The following is a 13,478-nucleotide window of genomic DNA, read 5'->3' as shown; positions in this document are numbered from 1 at the left end:
AGTATGCAAAGTATACACAGAGTATACACAGAGTATTCATAGAGTAGTATAACACAGAGTATGCATACATACAGAGTATACATAGATTATTCATAGAATATACACAGAGTATAAATAGAGTATTCATAGAGTATATATAGAGTATAACACAGAGTATTCATAGAGTATACACAGAGTATTCATAGAGTATACACAGAGTATTCATAGAGTATACACATAGTATTCATAGAGTATACATAGAGTATATATAGAGTATAACACAGAGTATACATAGAGAATTCATAGAGTATATACACAAAGTATTCATATAGTATACACAGAGTATTCATAGAGTATACATAGAGTCAACATTTTCATATTCCAGTTAGTCCATCGACCTCTGATCATGCTCAGTCGGATCGTGAAGACTAAAGTTGCCGGGCTGAACTTACCTAAGCTACATGTACATCTCTCTTCCAGGTCGCCAAAAATTGTGCAAGTGCCACCATTTTCACAGGGTGACGAACTGCAGGGAACATACACTGTTTCACACTGTTGTCCTACATATCCCGTTGGGCAATGACAGATGAATGTTCCGACTACATTTTCGCAGGTTCCCTCGTGTTTGCAAGGTGTGTCCTCTACTGTACACTCATCTATGTCATTCTCGCAATTAGTCCCTTCGTAACCTGACAAATAAGAGAGAAAAAGCAAATAAATTCCATGAATCGAAAGACGATGCAACTGCCAAGGTACTGCTGTTTAAGTTCTTTGTCTTATTCCCAGTATCTTGCAACAATTAGTGACTTTAATTACTGTACAGTCTTCTCTGAATAGTATTAAAACTGAAGCAAACCAGTTTCATGACTAACATTTGAAGATATTTTCAGTGTGTGAGTAGTATCACTTACCTTAACATGTAACTTAGGGATTATTGAACATTGACATACATATCAAGTCACTACACTGTGATGCTATTTCATATTGAAAATATATTTATCATAAATTTAGCCTTCTGCTCTGATGTCATTTGTTATTGTTGTAGCAATACAACTGAAAGTTTCCGCACGAAATTTACCAATGGAGGAAGGCCACCAATAATCCTACTCAGCACACCCCCCCCACCCCTACACTTCCCTTACCCATATAATTACAGGCAAGATGAAAGAAGTGTTAAGGCTATAAGACCCCCACCCCTACACTTCCCTTTCCCATATAATTACAGGCATAATAAAAGAAGTGTTTAGGCTATAAGACCCCCACCCCTACACTTCCCTTTCCCATATAATTACAGGCATAATAAAAGAAGTGTTTAGGCTATAAGACCCCCACCCCTACACTTCCCTTACCCATATAATTACAGGCAAAATAAAAGAAGTGTTTAGGCTATAAGAATGCTGATGAATTCTTACCCTACACTTCCCTTACCCATATAATTACAGGCATGATAAAAAAAAGTGTTTAGGCTATAAGACTGCTGATGAATTCTTACCTGAGGTGCAGTTACATGTATAATCATCTTGCAATGATATGCACGTGGCATCGTTTTGACAAGGGTCACCGCTGCAGTAATCAATCTCCGTGCAATTAACTCCTAAAAGATTAAATATGAAAAGGAAAAAATGTTAGTATCATGTGACCAGTCACAAATTTTAGCCTTCTTCAAAATCTGTATGCACTACTACACTGTAAGCAGTCTTTAAGTGTGCACCCAATGTTAAACCCAATAACATTTATAAGCAAGTCCTCACGCTACGTACAAAATCCTCTGTGGACCTTGTATTGCATCCAACCATTGTCAACATCAACCGTAAATGCATTGCCCTCCTCAGCGGGTACCGACCTCATATTACACAGACCGACAAGGTCGAGCTTCACCTTAGGTTTGTGTCATGTGAAAGACAACTACTGTACATGTGGATCTTCTGGAGGCTCCTACAGGTGAGGTGCAGTGCACTCAATATCAATGCATTATATATATGTTATACACATTGACTTGGCCTGCTAGATATATACTGCCCTCACAAGCCATGGAATGGCTCGAAGCTGACAATGGCGCAAAGGACCATGAGGTTATAATATGTTGCAGCGCCTGGGAGAGGAAAGCTTACAAGACAGAGGCTACACAGGTGTGAAATCTAAACTATATACATAGAACATTATGCTTTCCACCAGGTGAGAAATCTGGAGTTTCTAAACTATACATACAGTAGTACATTATAACCACCAATATCCTCTAAATAGGTTTGCCAGGGTTGACCTTTTTAATCGCCAAGTACCTGAGAGATTCGTTAGCTCAATGTCATTGCTATCTAGTAGTCATCACTGTGAATAGACCTTGTGCTCCCTGGTACAATGATACAATACAATACAAATTGCAAACATTGAAACCAATTAAGGTCAAACTACTTTCAGATTTGACGAGCCTTGTGTTTTCGTTGAGACTATGTAAACTTTCAGTCTTATACGGTGAGGTCATTAAACGGATACATTCCTTAATGAAGTAGTAATGAGTATGAACAGAAGACGAATAGACTGCAAACATGTATTTAGCTAACTAGGGTTAGATATTATCCAATTAATATCAAACAATCAAGAAATGGATAATCCCAGTCATACTGGGATGGGGGGGGTGGGGGTGGGGGTGGGGGTGTAGGTTACTACTTTAATGGACCATACATAATATCTCTTTCACAATGTCAATGCCATATAAATCTTCAGTGTGTGGGTGCCTTAAATGCACACAAACCTATGTTTGAAATACTAGGGGGGGGGGGAGGGTGGGGTGTAGGTTACTACTTTAGAGGACCACACATATTTAACTCTCTCACAATGTCAATGCCAAATAAATATTCAGTGTGTGGGTGTGCCTTCAATGCACACAAACCTATGTTTGAAAAGGGCAAAGAAACATTTGGACTAGAATCTTACCAGCGACCTGTGGTCTATCAGTTCTGACGATCCAATCCATAGTTGCTGGCAATTAATACTAATAACATTTCCATTTCTCTTTGGGAATGTGACAGTCAAAAGCCATTATACCTTACAAAGCTGTTATCCCAGGATTACATCCCTCTGACATTTGATGCATCCTACTCACTTAGTGAAAGCTTAAATCAAACAAAATGTTGATCTCCCCAGTGGTAATTATGAATGGTGGGATATAAGGTCTGGGTTCATCTTGGAAGCCACTGGGGGGGGGGGGGGGGAGGAGTAATGCAATTGCCCACCCCTGTACCTTAAAAATATTCTCTGAAGTAAAAAAGTGGACACAGATACATATAGTACTACAGTAGTGACCTTTTAATAGATTCCAATAAAACCAGTTTCTTGCAAGCGCGTAGCCAAAGGGGGGGCGAAGGGGGCAGCCGCCCCCCCCCCTTGAGCATATTTTTTTACTTTTCTTTAATGTTTTTATGATATCACTACTATTTTCAAAAGAGAAAATGCTAAGATGCAACTTACAAGGCCTGGGAAGTGACATTTCCAGCGATCTTGGAGGCATTTTCAGCCAAATTTTTGGGGGTACGCTACGCGCCAACCATGGTGGCGCTACGCTTAGATAGTTTGCAATGCCGAATCTACACTTTCGCCCCTCCCTCGGCAAATTCCTGGCTACGCGCCTGGTTTCCTGTGGCTGAAGTTGATTGCTTTTAAAGCAAAGTGGCTTCAAATGGTTCTGTTTCGTCAGGTCAGAACCACATTTTCAAAACATTTTGATGAATTTCTAGCTACAGTACATTGGTGGCTAAGCTTACATTCAAAATGTAACAGGAGGTTTCAAGACAAAAAGGATCATGTAGTCTCAGTAGATGTTTTTTTAATCTTACATGTACCCTGATGCCATAACAGACCGTCCACTGTGTTCCACATCCCTGGAGAGATTAAAGGTTTAGCCACTCAAAATAGGTTCCATTTAAAGGGTGTGAAGACTCACGCAAGGAGAAACATCTAATGCTGGTAATCTGACCTAGTTTCAAATGAGGTGTAACAGCAGAAGTGTTAGAAACCACCATCGATCCCAGAAAATACACACAATGCTTGCTACCTTCTGTAATTAGACACTAGTGTACAGTCAGTACATATAGCTGCAGTCAATATCCACAGCACAGTGTACACACGATACAGCGATGGAAATCTCAGGTCCAGCTAAAGATAACAAAGGTATCACGTGTCATTACTGTCTGCATTCTGTAGCGACACAAACAAAACGTCACTTGCAAGCAACAGAAAGTTAACTTTTTCAGATGGCCGCACGCGGTTTGGGGCGAGTCTTCAATGCCTTTAATCAACAATATCTTTAAGTTAGGGACCAGATGAGAATTAACAGTGTGGAATATGTTTTTTTCCTTGTCAATATAAGATTGATTTGGTCTGTGTGCAGATGATACATCCATTTAGGATATCAGTGCCAGACTTGGTCTTCATGATTGACTCTGCACGTTGTTAAATCGGACCTGACACTGCCATATATATGTATATATTAAACTTGCGACTCGACCTCAAGTCTATGAAAATATGAAATAGTACTATTCTTTAAGGTCAGTAATAATAATAACAATAATCATCATCATGGGAAGGTTAAACTGAATATCTAATTTGAAAAGCAGCAGGGAGGAAATGAAAAAAACCATTGACAGAACTTGTACACACACACACATACACGTCAGTATTGAATAGAGACAGAGCCGAAGTCAATGCGTGAGTAGAAGAGGTCAAACATTTATTGCAATGTGCAGCCGCAATTGATAACCACTGTTTTGCATTTGGTCTGCAATTCTACCAAAACCCATCGACTACTTCTCAATCGGCGAGTAATCAAGTCGATTCAATGGGGCTCCCCAGCCCCGCCCAAAATCGACAGAGGGCGCTATATAGATCCGAAAGACTCGACGAGCTGCAGTCTTCGAATATAGGTCACAACGGTTTTGTAAAGTGATCGCTTAGCAGTGCAATTTTGTTTGATTACTGTTGATAAAAGAAGAGATCTTTTGAACCATCTGTTCTAAGTTTCAAATCCAACTAGAATTATTTTAAACTCCCTCACTTATGTTTGCTAGAGGCATTTTCTTTTCTTTCTTTCTTTTTTGTCCAACCAAACCATGAGTGGAATCTAGTCATGTCAATGTTACCGCCCGTCTGTATGCATGATGGCGAGTTCGCATGATTGTGAGCGCTAACATGTGATCATGTAACTTCGATACCGAGAATAGGCACATTGAAGGAACGGTGTGACAGCACAATCTGTAGAAATGGGGGGGGAGCCATGTTGTCGACATTTCATTGCAAAGGATCCCTTTGCATGGTTACTGTAGCTCATTTAACCGTATATATAAACAAATAAAAAGCAAAACCAAACTGGACTTTATAATCACAACTTCGGAAATGAAGACTTGACATTTAAAATCATGCTGAATAACCTTATAAATGTTACATGTGACTTTACTACCTAAACACATCCAATCTTTAGAGAAATAAAATCTCAGTATCTCAATAGTACTGATCCAAAACAATATATTCACGAAACTACCACTACTACTTGCAATGAAAGATATCTAGGAAATGTGGGCGAGCATTTACTACAGGCAGGCTTAATATCATTTTACTATTGACATCCTGTTTGGCAGGAGAAAAAATACTAACATTAGTCATCCATTTCGAGATCCTTCTGATGCACACACACACAGATACACACGCACACACACACGTACCAATCTGATTCTTATACATGTGTTTTTTTGCAATGTTCGTCACAACAGTTGTGTGGGAGTATGCTCATATTTGTGAAAAGTGCAAGTTACCTTTAACATACAGCCAGGTCCTTAAACTTCCTGTTGCAATTAAGGAGAGAGGATCCCTTAATGATTTGTGTGCTTCCTTCAACCCAATTACAGCAATGACGATGACGACAACAACCACGAAAGAAATGTTAATGCACAAGGTTGCAATTCACGAGCTACAATTTTACCAAACATTAAGGGCTTACAAAATAACCACAATAAATAACAACAGAACAAAAAAATTTCTCATAGCCTTTGACATAATCATCCCTTCGTACCTTCTATGAAGAAACAGTGAAGAAGATTCAACCCCCCCCCCTGGCACCCCCTCCCCGCAATGAATAGAGAAGCTCGCCAAAATACTGTTTAGAGTACAGATGTGAGGCTTGTAACAAAACCAAGCAAACCATGAGTGAGCCCTTCAAGACTATCTCACTCATCCATGTGTTCATTCCCTGTGGATGATATTTCTGACTTCTGAAGACTACTTTTAAGGAGCAACCATCAGTACAAAACGATGAACAATGTTCATTCGCTTCACTCACTACTACCCATCAGCAACTACATCCCGTTTATCACTACTACCCGTCATCAGACACAATATCCCATTTATTACTAGTACCCATCATCAGCCACAATATCCCATTTATCACTACTACCCATCATCAGCCACAATATCCCATTTATCACTACTACCCATCATCAGCCACAATATCCCACTTATCACTACTACCCATCATCAGCCACAATATCCCATTTATCACTACTACCCATCATCAGCCACAATATCCCATTTATCGCTACTACCCATCATCAGTCACAATATCCCATTTATCACTACTACCCATCATTAGCCACAATATCCCATTTTTCACGTACTACCCATCATTAGCCACAATATCCTATTTATCACTACTACCCATCATCAGCCACAACATCCCATATATAACTACTACCCATCATAATGGACACGGTGAAACATGGAAGACCTTCAACACATGATACTGCTCTAAAATACAAATTACTGACCCCATACACACTTGACAACTAACACTTCATATGATAATAACTGTAGCCCACGTACTCTCATTAGCATTCCTGGAAATGGCTCTTTGTCATTGTCCAAAATGAACAACAATATGTACAGCAAAGTTAGCAGTGTAATGCTTGTACAGCTTAACAAACTCAAACCACTTCGTTCAACTAGTCTTTCGCAACATCTGATGCACAAGGACAGGTTGACCAGGTTAGCTGTACCATATTCAACCAGTCCAGTGTATCAAGTCAAATCATCACTAGTACTACACAACAATGGCTTGACATTTAGAATCATTTAGTGCAGGAGGTGAACCATAATTAGGGCACAAGATGGAGGGTTCAACTAATCGGTCCACTAAGAACTGTGCAACCGAGTACAAACTGAATGTAATAAACCGCACAAGGCACAGTTTGGTGTTCTACGCAGAACCAAATTCAGCCCAGATGTGGAACGCCAAGGACTACTCACCCCTCGAAAAAGCACAGATTGACCAATTCAGATCTTACAATGAAAGTTTCGAGACTCATCTTGCCTGCAAGGAACGTTTACGTTCTGAACAGTCCCACTGCAGAAACACAATAGTCAGTGCATTTATTTGTTTTAGAAACACTCACCAACCGGACATCTAAGCCCTGAATGTTTTACTGATAATCTCAGTCCTAACAATGGTCAATGCCTCCCTGTGCCAAACAATATCCCCCTCCATTCCCCTTCCATTCCCCTTCCATTCCCCCTCCCTTCCCCCTCTCTTCCCCCTCCCTTCCCCCTCCCTTCCCCCTCCCTTCCCCCTCCCTTCCCCCTCCCTTCCCCCTCCCTTCCCCTCCCTTCCCCCTCCCTTCCCCCTCCCTCTGCTCCAATGACATACCTGTATACCCAGCGGCACAGTCACAGCGATACTCCTCTAGTGATGTTGTCAGGTGACATCTCCCGTTGTTTTCACAAGGGTCGGGCTTACATGCATGGTTTGCTACCTCAACTGAACATGTAAGGGATGTGTAACCTGATCAGAAAATAAAGACACACAAGTATTAAATCAAATGGTTTGTCAATGGATTTACACTTGAATTCCCTTTCAAAATGGTAGTCATTTAGGGATAATTTATATGGTATTGGATTGCAAATTGCGTTGCAAAATGTTAACTACATGCAACATCAACTTAACTTATGGTACTCCAAAGGACTAGCATATTAGTACACATACTGAACTCACTGTCACACGCTAACTACATGCAACATCAACTTAACTATATGGTACTCCATAGGACTAGCATATTAGTATGTATATACTGAACTCACTGTCACACGCTAACTACATGCAACATCAACTTAACTTATGGTACTCCATAGGACTAGCATATTAGTACGTATATACTGAACTCACTGTCACATGCTAACTACATGCAACATCAACTTAACTTATGGTACTCCATAGGACTAGCATATTAGTACGTATATACTGAACTCACTGTCACATGCTAACTACATGCAACATCAACTTAACTTATGGTACTCCATAGGACTAGCATATTAGTACGTATATACTGAACTCACTGTCACATGCTAACTACATGCAACATCAACTTAACTATATGGTACTCCATAGGACTAGCATATTAGTACACATACTGAACTCACTGTCACATGCTAACTACATGCAACATCAACTTAACTTATGGTACTCCATAGGACTAGCATATTAGTATGTAGATACTGAACTCACTGTCACATGCTAACTACATGCAACATCAACTTAACTTATGGTACTCCATAGGACTAGCATATTAGTATGTATATACTGAACTCACTGTCACATGCTAACTACATGCAACATCAACTTAACTATATGGTACTCCATAGGACTAGCATATTAGTACGTATATACTGAACTCACTGTCACATGCTAACTACATGCAACATCAACTTAACTATATGGTACTCCATAGGACTAGCATATTAGTACGTATATACTGAACTCACTGTCACATGCTAACTACATGCAACATCAACTTAACTTATGGTACTCCACAGGACTAGGACTACATGGTACTCCATAGGACTAGCATATTAGTACACATATACACATACTGAACTCACTGTCACAGGCTAAGTACATGCAACATCAACCTAAACTTAACATACAATTAAATGCATTATACATAAAGAATTAAGAACTGACCTAATGCACACACGCAAATGAAAGAAGGGGCATTATCTACGCTTAGAGTTGCCTGACAAGTTGCTCCATTAAAACACTTCGGTGTGGTACTGAAACAAGGATCAATGTGTTGGCATCGTTCCCCGATGTATTCTTTGAAGCATCTAAAATATAAAATAAGATGAGAAGAAGTATGAGGATTAAGATGGATGAATATCATGATAAAGTTGGCAAGATGAGGTTACTACCTCCAATTACTTATAATGTAATATATAATATCATGATACAGTTGGCAAGAGGTACTACCTCCAATAACTTATAATGTGGTATATAATATCACGATACAGTTGGCAAGAGGTACTACCTCCAAGTACTTATAATATATAATATCATGATACAGTTGGCAAGAGGTACTACCTCCAAGTACTTATCATATATAATATCATGATACAGTTGGCAATTAGAGGTACTACCTCCAATTACTTACAATGTGATATAACATCATGATACAGTCGGCAAGAAGAGGTACTACCTCCAATTACTTATAATATAATATATAATATCACGATACAGTTGGCAAGAAGAGGTACTACCTCCAATAACTTATAATATAATATATAATATCACGATACAGTTGGCAAGAAGAGGTACTACCTCCAATTATTTATAATGTGATATATAATATCACGATACAGTTGGCAAGAAGAGGTACTACCTCCAATAACTTATAATATAATATATAATTTCATGATACAGTTGGCAAGAAGAGGTTCTACCTCCAATTACTTATAATGTGGTATAACCTTCTCTCTCAGCCGCCTCCATACTGTTGATACTGTACTTTACTACTCATCAGCCTGGCCTACAACATCATCTCAGTTGCTACAGTTCCATCCTGCCATTTGTGTGATTATTAAAGCAGTGTCAACCTCTCTAACCACTCAATGAGGAAGTTAAGTTTGTCATGTGACATGCTCCCTGGTAGCACTCGGCTGTTATCGTTTCTCGGTAGTATAATTTGCAAAGTATTTACAACTTATGTCACAATCCTATCGCTGCCACAGTCCTGCTGAAACTAAGCACCCCCAGTAGTCCAGCTCAGTGATATGATTACCCAATAGATTTTCTGCAACTTCTAATTCTGAAAAGTTTTCTTTCAAACGAACTATAAACTGCAGCTGGAAAGCATTATGAGCATCTTCGTCATCATGACTATACGCAATGTACAGTATAGGCCTTACATGGCCATCGGTCAGCAGACTATATATATGGTTCTCACATTTACAGCACTGGAAAATATCTGTGAACTATGTCAACCTGTCTAGTACACACAAGAAAGGCACAAAACTCAAATACAATTATTATTATTATTATTATTATTATTATTATATATTATTATTATTATGTACAGTATACAAATGGACAGATTGGAAGACTAACCTAACAATTATTGCACCACCTATGTGTTAGTATGAAGCATGATCTACCAGGTACAGGACTACAGGTATAACAATATACATAGAAGAGTAGAACACATCAACGGTCTCCCTCGCTGCTTTTCATAGACACTTACTTTAACGCTTCAACAAACTGAGCAAGACTGCACTCCACAGACAGACCAAGCCATTCATTTCATTGTATGGTATAGTAATGGCTGTTCTTCTTTAAAATTATTTACCCTCAAGGGGTGATTTTTAAAAAAGAGTCCAGAACAAAGAGGTAAATACTTATTTACCAAATACCTTTCCAGCAACACAATGCAACCAGCTTTGCTTAAAATTTTCATTAATAACTTTCAAAGCATTTTTCTCTTCTTTTCTTTTCTTTTCTCTCTATTTTTTGGCCTATTCAATTTGAACCCCTCAGCTACCCCTACACCTTTTATTCTGTTCATATTTTTTGCAGGACAATACCAAATCCCTCTTCAATAGTGCCTCAGAATACCAGCAAATTATTTTTATGGTATAATTTTTCCCACCTCCAAGGTATTCAATCCCCATAGGAAAAGAGCACACTTTAAGAGAAGAATATACAGGTTAAAAGATTTTTATTATTACACTCTTCTGGCTAGACAACACATGACAATGTACACCACCATTAGTGAGTGGTATATGATTGTCTATACAGCAATGTACATATTAGTTACTATTGGGTAGTATACAATTGAAATTGTTGAAAAGATGGGTTAGGTTAGCAATACAGTCTGCCGCTACTGGCTAGTTAGGCAACATTCTCCCAAACTATGGGTCATGACACAAAAGTGGGTCCATCAAAGATTTCCCAGACCTTGAAAAACTATCCGAAGTTTACAGGATGAGCTGATGAAGATTGGTTAAGTTTTTTTCTTTTCTTAAAAGTTAACATCAAGGATATAGTCCTGGCCTTCAGGCTTTCTGTGCATCAAATTCCCCATACAGATCTGGTAGGGGAGGGGGTGTCACTTAATGTCCTTACGTTATTGTTTTACCTTTCCCCACACATGTCTGGTGGGTGAGGGGGACATAACTTAATGTCTTTATGTTATTGTTTTACCCTTCCCCACACATGTCTGGTGGGGAGGGGGATATAACTTAATGTCTTTATGCTATTGTTTTCCCTTTTCCCACAAAGGTCTGGTGGGGAGGGGGATGTTACTTAATGTCTCTACGATATAGTTTTCCCTTTTTCCCGTACAAGTCTGGTGGGGTTATAGTATCTATGTGCTAGTATAGCTATATATATAGTAGACCGTAATTGTATCTGTCCGTTTTTCATTATTATGTACAGACTTCCCCCAAAACTTCATAGATGTCTTTCGCTCGCATTGACTCAACGTTTCATTCCGATGCAAGAATAATAGCCGGCCTGAAAAGCCAAAGAAGATTTTAACTTTGGACGACTTTTCCATTACGGAGTCAACTTAATTACGACAAATGTTTTAAACTGCAAGCATGCATATCTCAGGCTGGCTGCAAGATGCAGATCTAACAAAGATAAACCTTTGGAGTTAAAGAAAAGAAGCTATAATCTCATTGATGACAATTGAGCTTGCTCCTATTCAACCCAATCAGAAGTGGGTCAATTAAACCCCCTTGTCATATTCTTCCTTGAACGGTGGAGGACAATAGGCTACTGCAGAACTGGACAGATGGTGAATATTGATGGTGTACTGATCAGATCAATGGGAATGTACTGTGCTTGAAGGGATTCATCATTTCTTCTTCGTCTTTTTCTCCTCCTTCTTCATTTATAATCTCTTTCTTTTCTTTGTAACCTCTTATCAAACTGTTTGCATACAGGTGGTGGTTGAGGAAACCCTGAATTATTGGAACTATTCCCCGATGTGATACTACTCCAGAACTGAAGGCAGTGTTCAGACTTGGTGATTAAATCATTCATTCATAAACTTTTTGTGATTATTATGCAAACACACATATCCAAGGAAGTCATAGAGTACTGTACGTATGTATGTAGGTTAAAGTTCCTTTATGGTGGGAGTCATGCTTACGCAAATATAGAACAAAGTACTACATCGAGAGATCTCTTGATGTGACGTCATGGTGTCTACTCTTTAGCAAATGGTTGCAATATTTCACAAGTGTTTATAGGAAACAATCCAATTTATATTTAAATATAAACATATATATTTATAAAAATATAAACATATATATAAATATATATCTATATATATATATATATCTATATATATATATATATATATATATATATATATATATATATACTTATAATAATCTCCAGATGGTTATAAACTGAAAATTGTGCTGATGCTACACTGTTTAATTTCATGTCGAAAATCTCAGACATTAAAAGAGGCCTATCTGACGATTCCAGAAGAACATTCCTCTGGCAGCTTTCAAATTACTTTCAAAACTTCAATATTTTAAACTGATTTTGATAAGATATTTTAAACTGATTTTGATAAGGGAGATCTTTCGAGCAGTGCTCAGATATCTTCATCCTCCTCAAGATTAAAACTATTTGGAAAGTGATAAGATATGAATTTGGATGCTTTTGTTTGAATAATTAACACTTTGGCCCTTGCTATCAAATCAATGCATACACAATAAATACAATGATAACTCTCATTATGTACTGTTTGAAGCTTAGGCAGCTGGCAAGGTGGAGGCAGGCCAAAAATACATTACACTCCACTGCTTGCCATTCTGCAAACTGTAAAATTTGGCAGTCATGAATCACATCATTTGAGACAAATTGACAAATTGGTGCAGAACTCGAGAACAAGCCGCAGTCTATCAGATCATTTACCGGCCTAGAAGATAAACGCATCATTAGAAAATGTCTCTCTAGCAATGAGTTTCTGGTCACTATTTTGAATGTAACTTACAATGAAAGAATTTTGAAATAAATGAAATCGTAATAAGCTTTATTACAGTAGCTTGATAAGCGCAAGACTGTCGTCTTAATTAAAGTGTACCACTTGTACCAACAAAGTACCAAATGCCATGGTTAACTGAACACTTGCATGTATCCTGAAGTCATGGTTAATAAAAACAATTTGAAAAAT

General features: G+C 38.4%; 1 protein-coding gene across 1 annotated transcript in view; it reads right to left on the bottom strand.

Moving 5' to 3' along the window:
• The window catches only part of LOC139963341 (uncharacterized), an 85,146-nt gene that overhangs the window by 35,039 nt on the left and 36,629 nt on the right, over positions 1-13,478 (bottom strand). The window contains exons 3-6 of the mRNA XM_071963986.1: positions 8,975-9,117; positions 7,664-7,798; positions 1,472-1,573; positions 432-668 (exon numbers count right to left, since the gene is read on the bottom strand). Coding sequence (XP_071820087.1) covers positions 432-668; positions 1,472-1,573; positions 7,664-7,798; positions 8,975-9,117 — 617 coding nt within the window. The remainder of the gene's footprint in view (positions 1-431; positions 669-1,471; positions 1,574-7,663; positions 7,799-8,974; positions 9,118-13,478) is intronic.

This window comes from Apostichopus japonicus, chromosome 22 (genome assembly GCF_037975245.1).
Source record: "Apostichopus japonicus isolate 1M-3 chromosome 22, ASM3797524v1, whole genome shotgun sequence".
Classification (NCBI taxonomy): Eukaryota; Metazoa; Echinodermata; class Holothuroidea; order Aspidochirotida; family Stichopodidae; genus Apostichopus; species Apostichopus japonicus.
This window is presented reverse-complemented; position numbering and strand designations above follow the sequence as displayed.